Source organism: Colius striatus, chromosome 3 (assembly GCF_028858725.1).
Source record: "Colius striatus isolate bColStr4 chromosome 3, bColStr4.1.hap1, whole genome shotgun sequence".
NCBI lineage: Eukaryota > Metazoa > Chordata > Aves > Coliiformes > Coliidae > Colius > Colius striatus.
Window position 1 is genome coordinate 34,884,171 of NC_084761.1, and position 23,163 is coordinate 34,907,333.

The following is a 23,163-nucleotide window of genomic DNA, read 5'->3' on the forward strand; positions in this document are numbered from 1 at the left end:
TTTAGTAGCCTTGAAATGGTTTCCACAGAGGAGAAGAGCAGAAATAAGAAGAGAAGAAAGAACTGGAGAGCTTCCAAGGAGGAAAAGATGAGAGGATTAATTGGGGCAAGCAAGAAATCTCTCTCTCTTACTATGCTTAAGTCAAGGAGTACTTTGGAAAGCTATTCTATAAAAAAATTTCAACATCTTAAAGCTGATTTCACAACTAAGAAAACTGAGGGCCAAATAAATTAATCTATTTACTCAACCTTTCTTAACAGATGAGTGTTTCTTTTCAAATAAAATGCAAGTTCCCTTATTCCCAGAAAATATTTTCTTTTCTTTTGTTCTCTGCTAAGCCACAAAGTCCTGACACTGCCATTTGACAGCCTTATCTCCAGAATTACAGCATGTTGAAAATGCTGCTGTCTTTATTCCCTGACATGAGTGAACAAATATGTGTAAAAATCATCCTCATCATAAATGGTAACTCAAACCATTGAAACATATGTCTACAATGGACATCACACAGTCCTTTTCTTAAACCTTCATAAAGATTTTCCCAATGTCTAATCAGAGGCATCCCTCCAGTAATTGCATTTTCCTGGGCCACTCTTTTCTCTTTGTCCATGATTAATTGAACTAAAAAGATCATTATTTATTTTCTCTCTCTCTTCAAATTCTATATATCTCAAATCTGCTATTGTGCCTTCCTTGAGTTTCTTCCGCAGATACAGAGGCTCAAAATCTACCACTAAGTTAATATTTTCTTTTGGTCGTGATTTTTAGCCTCATTTTCAACCTTTCTGAACTTCTTCCACCTTGTCTGGATACTTCATGAAGCATGATATCCAGAACTGCTACAAGAGTAAGTGAAGACCTTATCAGTGCTGAGTAGAGCAGAAGGATTACCTCATAGGTCATAATTTTTAATGCCCTAGTAATATCTTTACATATTACTACAACAAAATTTTTACAACAGCTTAACACTGTTGATTCAGGTTCAGCTTGTGATTTACTGCAAGCCTAGATTTTTTTTCTCTCTACAGAACTGTAGTTGCATCTTTTTTGTAACTATGCACTTGTTTATTCTTTGGTAATATATTCTCACACATGTGCACACTTGTTAATGATGAGACCATCACAACATGTGTTTTGTCAATTTGTCAAGATCCTGTTGAATTGCAATACCACAAACCAGAATGCTTATATTCCTTCTCTAGTTTTTGTTCTATGCAAATGTAATAAGCATACTCTCTATTCCAATCTCCAGATAGGGAATAGAAATACAAGATAGTACAGACTCAGATCCCTGTAGAAGCACATGCTAAACAGTCTTTCATTTCTAACAACAGCCACTGATAACTTTTAATAGTTACTTAAAAAAACTCAACAAACTATTATTCACCCACTTGATAGTAGGTTCATGTAGTCCATACTTTCTTACTTGCTTATAAATGTTGCATATTTATATGTTAGCTAAAAGCTTCAAACGTACTACATCACGTGTATTCTTATTTTAACTTCTTTATCTGGATGACTTGTTTCCCTGTTAATTATTTTGGCAAATCCATTTTGCCAGTCACACATTTCCTTGTTTTCTCCTAGGTATCTATTAAACATCTGATTGTACATTCTGGTATTTTTCCAAGACAGGATCTTAAGTTGACCTATCTGAAATTCCTTGGTGGCTCCTCCTCTTTCCTTTTCTAAAAACAGGCATCAGGTTTGTCTTTTTCCACTACTCTGGAACCTGACTTGACCTCCACGGGTTTTCAAAAATGGCTAATGACCTCAAGATTGTTCCAGCCAGTTTTGTAAGTGTTGCAGGATGAAGTTTCTGAAGCCCATCTGATTTGAAGATCTAACTTCTTGGAGTACTCTCTAGCCTACTTTCTCCTGTTCTAGCCTTGGATTTTGCTTTTTTGTGGCAGATATAAACTCTGTTTGCCACATGATCCCAGCTGACCTTTTCAGTGAAGATTAAAGCAAAAAAAGCATTAAAGCACATTGCTTTCCCCTAGGTCATCTATTAAGAGTTTCTCCTCTCTATTGTATGGCAGACTAATACACCCCTTGATCTTCCTCTGGCTAATAACATACTAATAGTTTGTTATCCTTGATGTCCCCTGCTAACTGTACCTCTACTGCAGTTACTTTTATTTTATACTTTATCAGAACATGAATCTTTTCTCCTATGCCACATGTTCTACTTTCTTCATCTCCCTTCTTTCTTTATGGTTTAAAAAAAATAAAAATCAAACACCAGTATATTGGTACATAAAAGGAGATGTTCTTTTTGTCTGCATCATCCTTTGCACTTCCACCTGAAAAACGTCCCGGTGTGATGAATTTTTCAGTATTAGCAGGAATAGAGGTGCTATATAAACAATACTTTAAGCATTTATTGATTGGTGCTTGAACAATGTCTGACTCTGCTAAAATCACAACCAGAGGACTCGAAACTTATTGTTTTATTTAAACTTGATGTTGCACCATTGCTGATATCGGAAAGTCGAGTTTAAGGATAAAAATCATTGCTGCCAAACAAATTTGATGGAAAAAAATTGTATTGAAATTAAACATATCTCAGTATTAGACTTTTGGCATGTTTCTCAATAGAGCTACTGAGAGGTGGGTGTAACAGAAAGAGTTCCCCCAGGGTCTGGCAATGGTGAGGGCACCATCTGGGTTCTCCAGTCTCAGAAAGTGCACGGAGAAGGGGAGGGAAATCTCAGGAAAGGGGATGAGAGGGAAATGTTATGAAGGGTGATGACTGCCATGGTAAGAGAGAATAAGAAAGAGGGAGTGAGCAGACAAATATTTTGCTACCTTCGGGGCCTGAAGGAGCTCCTGATATCTCTGCTTTTCAAATGTGAATTTTATTGCTTAAATTCCAGAAATAATTTTTTTCCTCCCAAATATATCTGAAAGAAAACAATAAAAGCAATGACACCAAAAGAAAAGATTAGCCTTTTAAAGCTTGTTTAAATTTGTTGAATGAACTAATTCTAAAATAAGGGTCCACTCCTGATCCTTACTGCAGTGACAGTGTTCCAATGGGCAGAGATTACTCATTTGAGCACGAATTACAAATATATTTCCTAATACATTTATGACAAAAAAAATTGCATCCATTTTTTTCCGCATGTTTCATGGACGCAATAGAAAACAATGAAGAAAAGGCTTCAAAAGTGATCTTATTTCTGCTTATCTCAAGTTGGAAAGAAAACAAATTAATAATTTGCAAACCAACTAGAATTCAACCTTAAAATGCCTCTGGTCATCAATTGTTTCAAGAAAGAAAAAATAATAACCAAACCCAAGGATTACATTTTAAAATCAAGAAAAGAACAGCTTCTGTAGAGAAGAAATGTTTGCTTTATACTGTGCACAGATGCTGTACAAGCAAAATTCTCAGTATATTAATATAAACTGTCTGAAAAAATTTGACGCGATTTCATAAGACCAGCAAAAACAAAACAAAGGGAAGCATGATGTTTATGGGCTTTTTTTCTCTAGCACAACCATGCAAGCTGAGCTGTGAAACTGTGATGGAAATATTAGAGCTGTTGTGCCTGAAAAAACGCAGTGATCATTTCATTCTTCCTGTCTTTTAATGCTCCAGGGTTTTGGAGACGAATAGGAGCAATAAGTTCACTTTGCAGAATTAATGCTGTAATTCTTTATCATAAGAGCGGAGCATTACCTCAATCTGATTTTTCTACAAAATGGTTCAAAGTCTATTTTTAATGATGGCCCTAATTTGTTAACACCTTTTAAATTATTAATCCCCTTTATATTCAAGTAGTTATTGCATGTCATAACAATGTATCTATGCAGGGAAATTTAATAGTATTTTCTGCATGTCAAGAAAAGGCTTGTTCTGCAAAATGCTATTAAAACTGATAATGAGCTAAATATTTGCCATAGCAAACACTGAAATTACTATATCAATCAACTTTGGGTTCTCTTATTCAATAAACAAAATTTAACCTATTAACTTTGCCTAATTTTAGGCAGGAAAATGCTTGTTTTCAGGCATATCTTGCCCTTGACTTCATATCTTTATCATCTGATAACTACATTTTCCTGGCCAATTAAGCCATTGTTTTGAATCAGATGTAGTAATATAAGCCTTTTATTCTGTCTTGAATGCAACTGTATTACTGGATCCTGAACGTGATTTTCTCTTAGCAAATTTAGACTACACTTTAAAGCAAACATATATCACAGAAAAATGATAAGCTATGTTCCTGAAGACACCTTTCACATTAAAAACAACCCCAAAACAACAAGGATTTATAAGGAAGCCAAAGGGTAAAATAAAACCTTGTATTGCAAATTTCTTAACTCTTCAGATTTCAGTATCTCCACAGATTTGTCTACATGGCAGGATGTTTATGTTAATATTTTAAAAAAATAACTCCAAAAATATGAAAACTGAATGCAAGCATCACCACTGACAGGCACATGAAGGAAAGCATCCTCTTTCATGAGCATCTAAAGCATAAATCTGAATGCTGATTGAATACCTAACGCCCCATTCAGTGGAAAAAAAAAGAAGCAGGTTCCATCTCTGAAGAGTACACATAAGCTGAAATGGTTTATTACATGAGAGCCTTGCCTCTATAGCATCTGCTAGTGTGTGATGTTGCTGTTGATGCCTAAGTGGCTGTACTCACCCGCTCGCTTGCTTTTCTCACAGCGAACATTTGTGTGACAACAGGGATCACAGCGCACCCTCTAGAGGCTAATCGCACCCCTGGCACCATGGCAAGTCCGCCCCTCACCTCGACCGCCCGCTGCAGGTTTGTATTTGGCCCTAGATCACCCCTTGCAAACAAAATCACCATAGATCATCATGAGAGGGGTATTAAAAATGACAGTTTTGCATTGGTGTCTTGAGCTTTCTTTTGCAAGTGTATCCTGCACAGCACTGCTGTCCAGGATAGCATGGGTGCACAAGCAGAACAAGGAATATGTTTTCTTATCCCTGCCTATACTACAGACCACATTTTGCCCATGCTGGACTCCACAGTGAAGCTCATAACTTCCAAGAAACGTAGGGGAAGCAAAGTGGAGTCAAAAGGTATGCTCCCCCAGTTTCAAGGAAAAGAGATATATATACTAGTTCAATAACCTGTGGTTCTTACTTAAAGACAAATTGTTAATATAAAATCTTTCCAAAGAAATTATGCAGAGCCCTTCCTGAATGGGAATTAACTGTACTGTAAGTGTCACCCAGGTAAGACAAAGCTACTTGTAAAGGCTTGCGCTTGAGGATTTTGTTCCTCAATTTACAATGAAATTACTTCCTTTGTCATATTTCACAGCCTGCTAATACTTGGCTGCTGCTAAATAAAGCACCTGTGTAAAAGAACACAGGTTTCATTTAATTAGGGGCAAGAACAGTATTAAGCTGTTTTTTTTTCTATGTAAATTACATGAAAGGTTGACTTGAAAGAATCAAAATTCCCCTCAGAACAATACTGGCATGTATTAAATCACTTAACACTTTGCTTTTCAAGACAGTACTCTATCCAGTAAGAAAAAATTTTCTATTAAAGATCTTAATTTTTACAATGAGTACTAAAAAGTGATTTTCAAAAGGGTACCATGGATTGGTCATAAACACATGTAATATCTTATATGTCTTCATAATATTCTCTGGTTATCAAGATAGACCCAAATTTCAGGTACAAATTTGCAATCATTCATGTATAAAACTGCACTTGATACAATCAAGGCTGAGTTTGTATCAGGAATTTGTGTGTAAAACCAGTTCAATAACAGCAATTATCCTCCCAGTAAGTATAATAAAGCCAGGAAATTCTGAATTACCTTAAGGTTAAATTTCTAAGACTCTCAAATTTACAGAGATTGCTGTTGAATGTTCAGAAACGTTCTCACTTTCCTTGTAGTGATATGCAATACATTAAAAAGTACCATTAATGGTTGCAGTTTCAGCTAAAACTGATTTTAAAAACACACTTTGTAGTTTCAAGTATTTCTGCTTACAGTACTGCTAATATGACATGAAAATGAGAAAGAAGGAATGACTTTCCAACAGGGGAGTGCTGCTCACTTCTATCTCATACTGTGCCAGTACAGAGAAGTACACCACTGGAGGTACACCGTGCAGAGACATGCACCATCAGGCAGCTAAACCCAACCCCTTGGGGCAGCTACCAAGCACCGTGGCTCAATCAGAGCTTGTTCTAAGGGTTGATTTTTTTTTTAGGTGACAATATTTGCTAAAAATGATTTATTAATCTTACTTTTAGCACACAAAAAGTTGACTAAAACCTCAAACTTGAGAAACAAAATTGTGTGTGAAAAAAACAGGTACGAAGAGTGGGAAGATTAACATGTAGGCAATTGCCAAACTTTTCAATATATATTTATACACATAATTTGTGCAGTCTGGAGGTACAGCCTGGGAAACTGTGTCATAATCAACCAATGGAGACAACTTTGGAATAAAGAAATACAAAGTGTTAGCATTAATCAAAAAAACCAATTTGAATTTACTGGAGGGGTGAGGGTGTTGAATAATCATTTTTTTGTAATCACAATTGTAATTTAAAATATTAAATTAAAAAATCAGCTAACTGTTGCAGCAATTAAACACACATAAATTACTAACATTTCAGAAACCCTCAGAATCACAATTAAAACAACACTGAAGGAGAGAAGCTTTTTTCATCCATTTTCACAAAGCTGTAGAGCACAATCCTTCTGTCTTCTAAGTAATGATTACTTCAGAAGCTCTTAAGCCCTAGTTTTATCCATAGAGACCAAGATTCTCAGGCACATAGCAAACCTCAGTTTAATCTAAATAAAATGCAACAGTCTCTTCAATATCTAGACCACAAAGTTCTGTGTGCACAGCAATTACAAGGCCTTGAAAAAGCCATGTTTTTCCCTTAAGTAAATGAGACTGTTTACGTTGGACATTAGCAAGTCCCACACTTGCATCTTTAGGGACAAATACTTGAGAATGTTTACGGATAGAGAGGCAATGAAGACTCAATGATTATGAGTTCAAGTTTATGGAAATGCATGATGGACAACATAACATTTTAAGTCTGACAATAGGTAATGTTCGTAGAAAATTTTCTCATTCCTTTCCATTAGGAGATTTTCTGTTCCTTTCCCCTCTCTCAAACACCCTCAAACACAGTGGCATCTCGTAACGTAAAAAAAACCCCAGTATATGTCTCTGCAGTGCTGAGTGTACATGTAAGTAGTGGGAAGAAACACCTTTTTCTCCAGAGGCTCCAACTATCAATCTGGAGCATTCACAGAAGAGTGACATGACTGGTAGAAGAAAATCAACACACCTCTATTTCAGAGTGAATGAATGTATGGACGATGAACTAACTGCCTTTCCATAACTGCTTCCACAGGATACTCTGTTCTGTTCAACTATGATGAAGCCATCTTCCTGAAGCAGTGTTGAGCAGAATGCTTGCTAAATGCAATTTGAGTGGGTTTTATTGATTATTTGATCTATTTGAAGATTGATGACTTGTACTCTCTTCCCTTAGTTATAACTTCTGTAGAAGACAAATAAAGCCTCAGACTTTTTTTCATGAATGAGTGCTATATAAATGACAGCAGCTCTTACTAATGGAGGCAACTATGGTTAAATCTTAGGATAAAAAGAGGACTGGCATTTAGGAAAGGCTTTGACTTGAGAATCTGGAGCTAGGGAACTATTGCAGTTAAGACTATTACAAGGACTATTAGAAGCCTGCTTCTAATATTGGAGTATTTTATCCAGTTCTGGGCTCCTCAGCTCAAGAGGGCCCAGCACAGGGCCACCAAAAAGATCAGAGGACTGGAGCATCTTTCATATGAGGAAAGGCTGTGGGAACTGGGGCTGTTCAGCCTGGAGAAGACTGAGGAGGGACCTCATTAATCCTCACAAGTATTTAAAAGGTGCACATTAAGAGGATGAGGCAACACTTTTTTCTGTAGTGTCTAGTGATAGGACTAGGGGTAATGGACAAAAGCTGGAACACAAAAAGTTCCACTTAAACTTAAGGAAAAGCTTTTATGCTGTAAGGGACAGGGAGTCCACGCACAGGTTGCCCAGGGAGGGTGTGGAGTCTCCTTCTCTGGAAGTTTTAAAAATCTGCCTGGACATGTTCCTGTGTGAGATGATCTAGGTGGACCTGTTTTTAGCAGAGGAGTTGGACTGGATGATCTCTAAAGGTCTCTTCCAACCCCTACCATTCTGTGATTCTCCATGATCAGGAAAAAAAGTTTCCATAATTAAGTTACCATGGGATGAAAAAAAAAGAATTGATGAAAGGGAAATAAAAGCATTTGTTAAGGGCTCAAAAGATGAACCTTTCAGTTTGTTAATATTTTGATTTCTCTTTACAAAAGGCTAGCAAAACAGGACTCAGTACAGACTTATAAGAATTGAGGCTTGTGAAGGCATGTAGCAGTACTGTAATTTTATTTATTTGAGGATAAAGATTAAATTACCGCACTGTGAACCTGAAGAAAATTCAGAGTCTGGTTTTTGAAGTATCAAAACATACAGCCTAGAATTGATAGGGACTGTCCAGATCTCACATATGCATTTCTAGAAGAAATAGCCTCAATAATATATAAGGATCTAAAGCATTTGAGTTCAGTTGCACCTCTAGTAAGAGTTCAAGTATGAGTGAATTCATAAGATGAATTCAGAAATCTAGCTGCTTTCTTGCTTTGGAAACTTATGTAAGGAGAAGAGTCCTGAATTATGTAAGATACTTTTAATAACAAAGCTTCTCAGCACTTAGACCACTTAAGGATAAGCACCAACTCTTCCCTCTGCACTGGTCCACTTCTTGATGGTGAAGCCCTTGTTCTTCTTGCCCTGCCATTCTGCAGCAGACACAGAACTACCGTGTTCAGCTGAGCCATATGGAATAGTCCTACTAGACAACGTATTTGGAAAATAAAGAGGAAACAGAATCAATGCATCATCTTTCTATCAGTCGTGCTCCTAAGAAGAAACTACATCTTATAATTAATACCTAGACTAAATAATCCTTACAATCCTCCTATTCAGAAATCACTATAAAACTTTCTTGTAAACTCCAGTATGTGCCAGATAATTCATTTCTCCAAGGTTACTGCAAAGATGGAAGAAATGAAATTGAAGAAGGAAGAGATACAGAGTTTGGATTACAGGCAGTTTTAGACATAAATTTAAAACTTTCTTTTTTTTTTTTCTTTTTTCTTCCATTCTCCTGCCTCATTTTACTGCTTAGAACATGGATGTTGTGGAAGGTCCATTGGCAGATATTTTTTTAAGAACAGGCAAGACAATCTTTTCTTATAAATGACATAAATACAGTATGCTCCTATACTGGGGGTGAAGATGACTTCTTAAAGTCCCTTCCATTACTCATTTTCTATGATCCTATGTTTATTGTCCTGGCTCACTAAATCCCATAGTTCTGGAAAAGACTATAGATGCTGCTGCCAAGGTGATATGGGTATCTTCAAATTAACCCCACAGGCTTTGGCAATGAGAAATAGAAAGACTGCCAACTGCTCTTCACATTTTCCCTAGCCTACCTCTGATCCTTCTAACTGGCATCTAGTCAAAGTAAGACTGAACATGCACACCTCCATGTTTAAATAAATTAAAGACACATAGTATACAGAAACAAATGTAGAAATGAATTATTTTGAAAAGTAGATTTTACCTACATGGAATTTGAATGTAGCTTTGACTGTCCTATCTAAGAATCTCGAAGTATAAAAACCCTCTGTCTCCATGCCTTATCATGTTCAACTCTTATGTCCTGAGTACTTGAATCTTCACAAGTGGTGAAGATTCTTCACTTTCTCCATCAGAAGATGATTCTTTCCTCTTTACAAAATGTACTGAGGACAAATATTTTCCTAAGATTGCTATTAGCATGTATCAAAAGAAACTCAGGGAGCATACAAAAAGAGGGTGGCTAAAAGTTACTTTATAATATTGGAAAATGCATGGAGTGAAAATTAATTATAAATTCAATTAATTTATTTAATTTAATGACTTATAATATTCATAAGTTTAAAATATTATAACACAATTGGAAAAGGGCAACAAAGTAGCAGTTTGTTATTACTTGTCTTAAAAATTCAAAAGATGTAAAGCATTTGTTATGCTGTCAGCCTTACTGACTATACAAAGTATTGACTGTTCTCACTCAGATATAGATAAGCTGTTAAACGGTAAGAGTCCTGGGTAGTAGGCTAACTTATTGCACGTACAAAACGCCCAACTCAAGACCTCAAGGCTCAGCTAGGCAAGTAAACACTATGTTATACAATTATGTATATAAGAAGTATTTTAGCAAACAGTGTCTGAAGAAATGACATAAGACAAATTTCACAGTATTATTACAACAATGAATGTCACACATGATGGTAGTCTCTTTCTGCAAATATCAGATGCACAGGATACAATGTATCTGCATCATAAAGATGTTTTCAGACTTGCAGTGCAAGGAATATGAATTCCTGAACTGAGACTTGACTTATTTTGGAATTGAAAGAGACTGAGATATGTCATGTGTTAGCAATGTGCCCTTGTGGCCAAAAAGGCCAATGGCATTCTGGGATGCATCAAGAAGTGTGGCCAGCAGGTCAAGGGAGGTTCTTCTCCCCCTCTACTCTGCCCTGGTGAGGCTTCATCTGGAGTACTGTGTCCAGTTCTGGGCTCCCCAGCTCAAGAGGGACAGAGAACTTCTGGAGAGAGTCCAGCACAGAGCCACCAAGATGATCAAGGGACTGGAACATCTTTCATATGAGGAAAGGCTGCGGGAACCGTGGCTGTTTAGTCTAGAGGAGACTGAGGGGGGATCTCATTAATATTTATAAGTGTATAAATGGTGGATGTCAGAAGGCTGGGACATCCCTTTTTTCTATTGTATCTATCAACAGGACAAGGGGTAATGGGATGAAGCTGGAACACAGAAAGTTCCATTTAAACATGAGAAAAAGCTATTTAACTAGGAGAGTGACAGAGCCCTGGCACAGGCTGCCTAGGGAGGGTGTGGGCTCTCCTTCCTTGGAGATCTTCATGACCTGCCTGGACATGTTCCTATGTGACCTGATCTAGGTTGACCTGCTTCTGCAGGGGGTTGGACTAGATGATCTCTAAAGGTCACTTCCAATCCCTACCATTCTATGATTCTATGATTGTGGACCAAACTGTATATTTTAAGGTAACCCCTATAAAATCATAGTAGGACTTAAAATTAGCCTCAGTAGACTACAAAACAAAAAAAAACCCCAAACCACAACAAAAACCACAACAACAAAAAACCCCATGCAAGTAGCTGCAAACATTGTAAAAGGTTAGGACTACCTCCTCAAAACCTTATAACAAACAGGGAAGCTTATGAAATGTATTGATATAGAGATGTATTGTTGTGTGTGCATAATGATGTGCATATATATATTCTGTAGGTGTAAATGAGGATCAGAGTTCAGAATGCCCTGCAAAATCTGAACAGTTGGGTGCAAGAATTTTAGATCTCTTACTCAAATGGGAGAAAAATATTCTGGAAAGAAACACTTAATGTCTCTCATCAAAAGCTAAAATGGATTAATTGTTGTCTTTGACCATTTTCCAATTGTTGACAGCTGTCAATGTATGGATTTGATTTCTTTATCCAAGCATCACAAACACTACGTTAGTATCTTCAGAGAAAGATCTTGACTGTGAGCTGCAGTTTCACTGCCCCAACTCAATTATTGCATTCTTGAACTGCAATGTATTCATTTGCAGGCACTGGGGCAGCCAGTGGGAGGGTATTGATTGGAGTATAATGTCATGTGTAGCAGTGAGAGTAAGATGAAAAGTGTTTTCTGCTTAATGGGTTGGTATTAAGTAGGTGGGAATGGCTTCTAATTAGCCAACAATTGCTGTGTTTCTCAGTTTTCCTCCTTTCCCTCCTCCCGTCGGTCACCAGCTGCCAATCTCTCCTTTTCCCTTTTTGTGTGGAGTTCATTGCTCACTGCAGTGAAAGCCTTTGTTTAAAAAAGAGGGCTCCCAGGGTCTCATCTGCCAGGGTACAGCTTGCTGCCTGCGATGAGTAGCAACTGTCAGTTTATTTTATCTCAACCTTTTCATCATTCTGCTGAAACTGGTCGAGTGAAACCACCTGAGAGACCTGAGGATTCAGTATCTACCAGTCATTAGCCAGGACTGCTCAGTCTCTCCCCACACAGCAAGTCAACTGAGCACTGCTTAAAATATAGTCCACTTTAACCCCCTGTTTTCCTATGGGCATGTTTCCTATGCACCCTCCTGCATCTTCCAGATTTTAGTTTCATGATTATTTCTTAAATGTACTACAGCTATCATTAGAGAGTAATGTATTTCCCCATGCTTTTCAACACAAATGCTCAAGCAACACTCTAGAAATACAAAATATAATATACTGAAGTCTACTTGCTAGAATACCTCCCCAATCAGAACCTCTCTCTTACCTAGGTTATGTTTCCCAGAATGAATATCATACCTAGCAATTCCCCCAATTATTTGAACCTCTGCTTATCTAGAGAGTTTTGATAATGCATCTCAGATAAAAGGGGCAAATTCTGCTTATAGTTACAATTGTGCATCCTCCTTAAATCAACAAGAATTTATGGGTATAATAAAAAGCATAATTTGGTCCACAATTTTTAACATATGGGCAACATTTCCCCCTCTTTGCCTTACAGTTTCTCTCTATGTAGCTATATATTTACATATACTCCACACAGAATCATAGAATTGTAGAGGTTGGAACATGCATATCCACCTTCCAAGCAGCTGATATAATTGTTGTATAATCATTAAAAACTTATCAAAGTGAGAGAAAGAAATATTTTAAACGAAATCCAAATTTAATTTATCTAATTCAAGTTTCAAAATCATTAGACTAAAGAAACTCTTTCCAGTAATCACAGATGACTCTTGCAGGCATTCCTCATGGTTTTAATATAACAACTATTGCTTTCCTCTGTGTAAACAGTGAGCCATTTTAAGATATGTAAGAGATTACAAGAACACAAACCCATTTACTCTCCAATTTATCAATTGATTTCCTAATGCTAAAATTGACAATGTTTCATCTCAATTCTTTTCTTACCACAGCATAAATGTGCATACTTGTATAAATATCAATAAAATAAAATATAATTTGCTTCAATAGTATTTTCAAAACTGAGCTAAAAGTGATAGTGAGGATAAGCTCACTCTTGGGGAATTACACATCTCAAGATGCTGTTCAGCAGATTGAAAAGTTCTGGAGTCAAATGACTGGGCTCCATGGTATTCCAAAGTGCCATTTTCCACCAAGGTAAGAAGCCAATGGATAGCCCAGGACTACCAATACCACGTGGCATTCATCCACCTTCCCTCTTGGTTCCTTTCAATAATCACATTCTCATTTTCCTTGACATCAACTATTCTGATCAAGACTACTGTACGGCACACTCAGCCTCCATTTTAGAGGTTTAATTTCATATCAGGAAAGGTTTGAAGGCACAGTACTTAGATGCCCAGTTGATGTACATTGACACAAGCAGATAGCCTGAGGTCTATATGCATGTGATCAGTAAATATCAGATAGTATGAAATACACCTGAAATATACCTTCACAGAAAAGATGCAGTTTGAGTATTGGCCTTCACAGACATTATGATTAGCATATGAAAAAGTGCAATGTTGAGATATGAGAGGAGCTAGGCACTTGTAATTCACATTTCAAAAACTGTTGCAGAAGATTAATTCCCCACAGGAGCTGACACCAGCTACATTGTGTTTGACAAACATCTGTAGCAGCTACATCTCAAAAAGTTAAAAAAAAAAAGGCTAGAATTTTTAGGAAAAAAGAATGATATTAAAACACTGTTGCAAGCATGGAAAAAAAAAGAAAACTTGTTCAAAATTATCTACTTGTATGACACACTACAGAAAATATGGTATAATTACTTGACTCTGTGGCAACCCTTGTTTGTGCCCTTAAATGGGAATATTCTGTATTACAGATAATATTGAATGCTTAACTGAGAGTAGAAACAAGTGGATGAGCCTGAGGGCATGGTCATCTACTTAAGCATGCATTTGGATCTTCAAGCTAATTAATCACCTAGTTGTATGCTTAAACTTACTCAACCCATTCACACAGGTGATTAAGATCTCTTTAAGGGCTATTTCGATACTTCACAATTTTCTATTAATGAACTTACCAATATACTCAATATGAAGTGTGATTCTTTCCAGTGTATTCTCTGATCACAATGTAATAAAAACACATAGCATGAAGAACTGTGCCAAAAAGGTAAGTATGAAAAAATGTAAACACAAAGTCCCTGTATTGATTTCACTACAAGCACAAAACATATACCTAATAAGGTATATATTCAGATATTAGCTACTGAGTTCAGAGGCAACTGACTGATGTTCCTTAAACACTGACTGGAAACACAGATAAAATTTGAGTTTGGACTGAAGGTGTAGGGCTAAAAAGGGAAAGAGAATACTTTGCAAAATAAAAGTGAAGAATAAGAGAGAAAACAAAAGAGAAGTAGGGCACATAACAGGCAGGGAAGGAAGAAAAACAGAAAATAACTGTTTCAGAAACTGTTGAAAAAAAATCACAAAATATTCCTGATGATTATAGAAAAGAATTAAAAGATAGGTAGGTTTTGGGGAAAAATATAGTTTTACAACCTCATTTTCATAAATACGAAAAAAGGTGAAAATATGACACTTCTTAAAATAGATTGTCTCATTCCAAGTGTAAATCAGTTAAATCTTGACTATTTTCAGATCACAGAATCTTAACAAAAAAAGTCAATTTGTTACTTAAACATAAGAAGGACATGAAAGGATATGTTGAGGCAGGGGAAAACATCTGAGAAAAAAAAAAAAAAAACAAACCAAATCACTCAAAGATGCAGAGAAGAAAGCTGGCTTGAGACACCAAGGAGAAAGAAGGTGTTTGATACACTGACTGTGACTCTTGAGATGACCTAAGGGTTCTGTTAAAGAAAATATACACTGAATAGAGTTTCTTTGTCTTATCTTTGATTTTCTGCATCCAAAGATTGTTGTAGAGCTTTTGGTAAGGAAGGGTTTGCAGCAGAGAGCTTTTTTCACATTGGCCTGAGGTCAACCTCTCTCAGTTGGCATTTTGCAGGCATCAACAATAGGTTCTTTATGAAGTCTAAACGATGACAACCTTCTCAATACTAAACAAAAACATAAAGTCTACTCTTATGTTCTTTCTGAGGATCAATTTTCCTTTTTGAGAACAAGAGCATAAAACCACCAGAGAAATCTCTTCTCGTGTATGCAGCAAAGGGGCCTATGATGGGTACATGTGGAGAAATCCTACGGCCACTTCAAAGTATGTCAACTCGTTATTCCTCCTTTGGCCACACAACTGTTAGTGGGCTGCCAGAACACTGCAGCTGCCAGCTCTTCTGCTTTATGACTCTACTGTTTGTCAGTGCATTTATTTTGCTCTGGACTGCAGACAAACCTAAAACTTCTAGGTGCCTCCAAATCAAGGATTTCTCCAGAAGTGACTTAATGTAGTTAGGCAAAAGCTTCATTTTCTTTAGCACCATCCAAGCATCCTTCAGAATCAGAAGACTGAGCTTCTGCCCTCAGAATTTGCACTTTTTAAACTGGTAAGGAACTCTGCTTTTGGTAAAACTACTGAGAGTACAGTGCACGAAGCTACCCTAGTTCAGTGCATAAAGCTACACTAAAGAGTCTGACAATATACTGTAGTTTGAAGAGCACTTCCAATATTTTTTTTCCACAAGAAAGAACAATTCAGCTTATTTAGGGAGCCATATTCTGCTGATCTAGAAAGCTTATATGAGAAAACACAGCTGGATGCCAACAATGTTTAGCATAGGATGTGTCTAAAGCAAATACGTTGCAAAATTTAGACATTTGCATGGAAAGTATCAGATGGAAGAAAAATTTAGATGAGATCCAAATTCTTCTCTGGTTAAGATAGTTTTATGTAACCATAGATGACAAGAACACTCACAATCACATTAGACAGCATGATTCTGAACTTTTTGAAGTTATATCACTACTTACATATACAAGAAGTGCCAACTCTTGCCAAAGACAATGGAGAAACTTCTTATAACACATTATTCCATAGTTCAATATTAAAAATATTCTACAAGCCCTCCCCCCCTTTCAAATCTGGCACTTCTAATCCACAGACATAGCCTAGAACTGATTCTGTCTAGAAACTCCCAATTATTGAAAGCAATGTATATAAAGAAATCATGAGAAAAACTCGGGATAGTTCATTTGTACAAAGCACAAGAACATTGAATATCAGAACTCCTCTGCCATGTTTTTTCAGAGAAACTTCATCCATCAGCAGAAAACAGAACAAAGTGCTACACTCATGGCAAAGCACAGTGATGTTTAAACAGTGTTCTCACAGTTTTCATTGAGAATCTGGAGCATCCGGCCACTGATCACAATGTGTCAAAAAACTTCCCTGTCACCCTCAGTTCTTCTCTTCACATTTGATTCTTTCTGTAGTTAAAGCAATAATCACTCTTGCTTTCTAAAAATACCAGAGTACATCACTAAGTAGGCCCAATCAAATATTTCAAAACTAAACCCCAATTAATAGTAAGTAACATAAGACATACGAGCCACATAAGCTGATCTTATGAAACACACTTGTTCCATGTCATCATCATGTCATATGTAAGCAAGCTGGTGTTCAACATTTAGTTAAGGTATGTTGCATTAATATCAAAGGTACAGCAGCACAAAAGATGACTGCGATTGCTTAAAAGTGGTACAAGCTAAAATCCAGCTGATGCATGCTAGGTGACGTAAATAAAAAAAGGCTGTACAAGTTTAGAAAATTTGAAGGAAAAAATATGATAGAATTGCCTCTAAATTTATTTTTCTTTGCTAATATTTTTCCTAAATATATAGATTTTAGCATTTGTAACCACAGTATTTTTCAAAAAATGACTGAATTATTCCATTTCATAAATCTCTCAAAAATGCACAGAAGCCACCCTGTGAATTTCATTAGAGGACACTAAAGTGTTTGAGCTACTTTTAATAACTTGACTTAAACATACTTAACACTTTATGTCCAGTTGTGGTTTCCCCAGCTCAAAAGGGATAGGGAACTTCTGGAGAGAGTCCAGCACAGGGCCACCAAGATGATCAGGGGACTGAAACATCTTCCTTATGAGGAAAGACTGCGGGAACTGGTGCAGTTTAGTCTTGGTGGCTCTGGGCTGGAGTCTCCCCAGCAGTTCTCTGTCCCTCTTGAGCTGGGGAAACCAGAACTGGACACAGTACTCCAGATGAGGCCTCACCAGGGCAGAGTAGAGGGGGAGCAGGACCACAAGGGCACATTGCTGGCTCATGTTTAGTTTATTGTCAACCAAGACTCTCAGGTCTCTCTCTGTAGAGATGCTCTCCAGCAGGTCAATCCCCAGCCTGTACTGGTTCATGGGGTTGTTCCTCTCCAGGTGCAGGACTCTGCACTTGTCCTTGTTGAACCTCATGAGGTTCCTCTCTGCCCAACTCTCAAGCCGGTCGAGATCCCTCTGAATGGCAGCACAGCCTTCTGGGGAATCAGCCAGTCCTCCCAGTTTGGTATCATCAATGAACTTGCTGAGGGTACACTCTGTCCCCTCATCCAGGTCGTTGATGAAGATGTTGAACCAGTCTGGCCCCAGAAGTGATCCCTGTGGAACTCCACTGGCCATACTTTGTACACAAAGTATAATTTATAATGCACATTCCTGATGAAGACTGGTTTTGATTCACTAAAGTACAATCAAGCTTTTTATGTTCAGTGTCATGGCACAACAATTTTATTTAGCATGCATTTGAGGCAATTAACATAATTTATTAATGGCAGAAGGATAGGATTTGTAACATAACAAGTTTTCATGGAACTAGTGTACTTTAGAAAGAAGAAACAGTAAAAAAGCTGTTTATCACATTATAACAGACTGTTTTACTTTGGACACTATTACCAGCATGGCCTATGAATTATGTGTCTGTGGTAACTTACAGTAGAGAAATGAGAACAGAATCTGTTTAGTGTAATCTTTGATCTCGTATCTCACCTCTGACTTTAACATTCTTTGGGGAGAATCCTTTTACTAATGAATGATCAAGTCACATACAAACACAAACTAGAGAGTACCTGGCGAGATCTCTATCCTTCAACACATTAACAAATTTGTTCTAGCTACATCTTTTACAGAAAAATGACTATAAAACATCTTAAAGAGCTTTTAAAAACCTGAAATGATAGAACGACAATTTAATCTTTTACACAACAAAAAGGACACATTCACATTATGGAATGGTACCATTCCACACATCTATGAGAGGGAGACGGAGAAAGAATATTGAGGGTATACATGTCTGGGAATAAGGGAACAAAGATCATTGGATTGTATTTTCTAAGCTATAGTTTTAGGTGGTACATGCATTTTAATTCATATTGAAGGCTGCTCAGGTGTGGAATGCTAGAAATAGTCCTGATCATGCTGAACTTGATGGTATACATTGATCATAAGACTTCTCATTTGATGATATAAGACAATTGCTTTTGCAGCATTTGTAGCTGTTATTAAAAAACACAACAAAACAAAGACAGAAAACCTATGGCAAGATGTGTTAATTCTGCAAAATTCTTCAAAGTCAAGACATGTAAATCTAAGTTGTTTCTAATGCACATAATATTTTTCTATATGACAACTGGAGATTTTTTAGTATCAGGAAAACAATACATTAAAGTCTGGTCTTAAAATTGTTTAGATTATTTCTGAGGCACAGCCCTGCCAGGTGCAATGACATGGACTGAGAGTTGTCAGACTCATAGCAAACATGATTCCTGGTCAGCATTTCATGTAATCAATATCCAAAACTGGCTCCAAAATTTTATCATGTTCAGCACCTTTAATTATTCTTCTCCCTTCCAGAAGGTGGCAAGTCAGGAGATTATTGAAAGACCTGTGAAATATTTTCTCACCTGACAATGTCAGTCCTGCTATGGGTTACTTTTAGGCTTTTACATCGAGTCACAAGCCTTGTTGCCTACTAATTCTGCTGATCATCAGCAGATTTTTTAAAAAATACATTTGACTAAACATATAAAGATCAATAAAAATGTATTTGTTCTTGCAGTGGCATCTCACAATGGCATAAATAACTCTTGTAAATGGAGGCAGGTGACTGAGTCAAATGCAGCAGATAGAAATGCATTTCTAAACACTGTTTTCTAACAATCCCATCTCTTTTGTTCATGACAACTTTGGTCAAAACATCCACTTTATTAACTAATCTTGAGGTAAATTGAGTAATTAATGGTTCTTACTGCCTGGTTATTGGAATGATGGATTTAGAAAATAAGCCATGGTTGAAAGACATAATGGCAGTAGTTGAATTTAAATGTCATTGTTCCTCTACTAGCCTAAGTATTCCTTTTGTCTAAAAATACAGAAACTACTCTTTTTTTTTTTTTTTTTCTTTTGTCACAGAAAAATTGTTCCGTCAGAACAGTTAGGAAAAAAAACCTTACTACCTTCCTTCTTCTTTTCATTAAATTCCCCAGCGGATTAAGAACTAACGTTGTATCTTGTCTTTAACTGTTTTATCCTCAAAAAGACTGAGAAAAATCTAGTACATTATCGATGTCGAGCAGTTTGAAAGAGCTAGAAACACTGTTCTATTATCACAGCAGGAATCTCCAAAGTGATGAGTTCATCATAGGATGCACAGACATTCTCCTGGAAGGTAGGATAAAGGCTGTACCTAAAACTCAAAGACAGTGAATCCTAATATTGAATTGGTGCCAGGTCATGTTTTTCCAGACAAAGATATTAAAAATGTAATGCCAGTACTAACGAGAGACTTGGCACACAAAACATGAAGAATGTTACAGATTGTGCTGACAGTATGACACTATGTTTTCCTGGATGTAATCTAGGTATCATGAGAGTAAACTTGGAGCACTAATGAGATGAATGATATTGACTGGAAGAGCTGCTAAATATGCAGTAGCCACAGGGTTCCTGGAGTTAACTGGAACTAAAATGAAAACTGTAATACCGAAGGTAACAGAGAGAAAACTAGGCAGAAATACAGAAGGAAAAGAATCTCAGCAGGCAAAACTTGTTTCTGGTACCACACTTGCCAGGACATAAAGAGCTTTTCTAATCATATCCCTTTTATCCATGAAGTACTGTTAAATAGGAGCATGCAGCTTGAGCTTAAAGGGGTACATATCATTTCAGGATATAAATGAGTTTCACAACTGGCTGGAGAAAGTGACGTATAAAAATCGAAGAGAAGACTGGTTTAGGGGCAAGAAGTAAAATACATTTTGAAGCTACAAAGATTGTCCTGTCTCTCTGAGGCTCCTGTGGTTGCCATTGCTGATTTTTCTTGGCCTCCTATTTACATCAGCTACAGGTAATAATCTTCATATGAACTGCACATAAAATTGCTTCACAGTGGATTCTTCTTTTACTACCTCTGTTAGAATTCTTGGCACCTGCACTACAGGTCTAGAATCTTACTAGAAGCCTTGTTGGAGACATGAACCCAATTAATTCTGCCAATCAACAAAAACTTTGAGTGTACTAGATATTCACTTATTGTGGCAAAAATCATAAATATATATGGTCATTGTAAAAGAAAGACATTATCATCAAGAACTGCCCTGTTATCATCACTGGAACACTAAACAGAGTGCTATCTAATTTGTAAACTGTTCAGCATGCCGATGAATGCCCTCATTCTTCAGTTCTCAGTTGCTTACTGTTGACTCAGGCACCCTGGCTCCCATTAAACTGCCAACATCTTCAATTACCAGGCTATTAGCAACTTATTTTATATATAAAATTCACAATTGAAGTTATATTTAATTGCTCTATTTGAATGAAAGGAAAAGATACACAAGAAAACAGCAAACAAGAAGTTCTTTGTCTTGGAAAGGATGCTAATTGAGGGAATTTGGGCATAGTCACCCCGTATTATGACTTTGCCCTATCTGTCATTTATTTCCACTGTACTTCAGATTCACACTCTCCACAGGAATGAAAGAGGACAGTTTTAAGGTGAACTAGACTTCTCTCTTTTCTTCCCCAGTACTATATAGTTTAATTCTAGTAATACTCAGACATAATGCATAATTCAGCTCATTTTGTATTAACATATAGTACAGAGGGGGAAAAGTTTAACCCATGAAGAAACAGCTCTACTCTATACAAAATCCTCTACTCTTTATCTGAGACAAGAAAACACAGTGAAGAAACCACAGATTTTTTTTCCCCTTCTCCTCCAATGTCAAGTATAAGGATGCCAAAAATAAAACAGCAGTTTCTTCTGAATTCAGAGCGATGTCTACTATGTCAAGCAGAAATTCTTACTTTTAATAGCAAGGAACTTATTTTTTATGCACTTGAAAAACTGACTCTAAATTAGTATTATTTTCTTTTCTTTAAAGATTAAAATACCATTTGTCCATAACCGTGATGTTTTGGAAAACTGCACTGAAAAAAATAAGTTACCATCCCTAGCAACTACTACTGTTTCTCCCAGCTATATTGTATTTAAATCTATTTAATTCAGCCTTTAAAATAAGCACACAAAGGAGTAAATCTAACCTTCATTCAGCACAAAGATTAAACCCAGGAAGTAATTTAATAAAACTCTACAAGAAAAATGACTTAACCGTTGAGGACAATACAGCACTAATGTGTTTCATAACCAATGTCTTACCGACTGTAAGAGGGTCAGTGCACATGTCACTTCTGTTCTCCTTCCATGCCAGCAGGTACTTGAGGCTGACAGAATCTTCTGCTTCTATATGGTTGTTAAATGGCACCATCAGCTTATGAGCCTTCACAATGCCACAATAACTTCTTATTTCATCCACTAAGGGCAAATTATTTAAAGTTTTTGCTGCCTCATAAGCCTGACTGAAATATTCAAAAGCTTCATTATACTTCCCCTAGTAAAGAAGAGGAAAAAAAGAAAAGAATTGTAAAAATTACTTGTAGTCACCTGTATTTTACTCTGATAATAGACCCTGCTTGTCTGGCACCTGAGAGATGTTGCAGTCCACAGAATGACTCATGGTGTGGTATTAAGTAAATCACTCTTCCTAGATGTTTCCTAACCTCTAAAATCCAAATAACACTGCTGATGTCTTTCTCAGGAACTGAATTGTATTTTGGTAATCTGTGTAGTATTGTGAACATTCAAATCTAAGTATATCAGTGTTGAGCATTAATACTGATTCCAGACAGGCCATTTAGAAATTATCACTACTGTTTCATTAAGTTTTACATTTACTACTGTGATACTTAATTTTAGAAAAGAAATCTTAAAAAGAGGGGGGGAAAAGGATAATAAAATGATGGACTTAAAGCACAGAAAAGAATAGAAATGAAAACCTACAGATTTATTTGGGATATACAAAAAACCTAGGATATTCCTAAACACAAAAAGAGAAACAGTAAGAGAAATACAAACCAACTGTTACTAAATAGAAAATTAAATTAATTTATCTCTTTATCCTGCAGAATATAGAAATCCAGCATTCATGAATCCAGTAAAAAGAAGTATAAACTACAGCCCATAATACATGAAGCAGAATTTTAGAAGTAAAACAAGAACTATGTTTATGTGAGATATAGAAAGAAAAATTCTCAATTTCTTGACCAAAGAGGAGTAAAGAGAAAACTATGGAAAATCATAATAGGCTGAAGGACATTGCTGAAAAGCTAAAATATTTCTTGATCTGTTTCTTCATCTTTTGCATATTCTTTGCCATGAAGCTACTTTGAGCTACCATCAGAAATGGAGTCATGAAAAGAGTTGCAGAAGCGAGCTTCTAATTTAACATGTAGCACACCACCAGATCTAAGTAGAGTATAAATAAAAGATTTAAAGAAATCTGAAGACAAAGAGATTGACTTGTTGGGAAATAAATTGCATCTCTCATTAAAACTAGGTAGTATAACCCAGGCTTGAAAGGTAGTACATTTTGAGTTTGTATTATACGTGGTAGTGCACAATAACTTTGTGCTCTAGCATCAGTATTGTCTGACATTGAGAAAAGAATCAGATGAAAATTGGTCCAAGACTGT

General features: G+C 36.5%; 1 protein-coding gene across 1 annotated transcript in view; it reads right to left on the minus strand.

Moving 5' to 3' along the window:
- Positions 1-23,163, minus strand: part of TTC29 (tetratricopeptide repeat domain 29) — a 129,636-nt gene that overhangs the window by 26,960 nt on the left and 79,513 nt on the right. Inside the window, exon 9 of the mRNA XM_061993686.1 lies at positions 21,791-22,022. Within this exon, the coding sequence (XP_061849670.1) occupies positions 21,791-22,022 (232 nt within the window). The remainder of the gene's footprint in view (positions 1-21,790; positions 22,023-23,163) is intronic.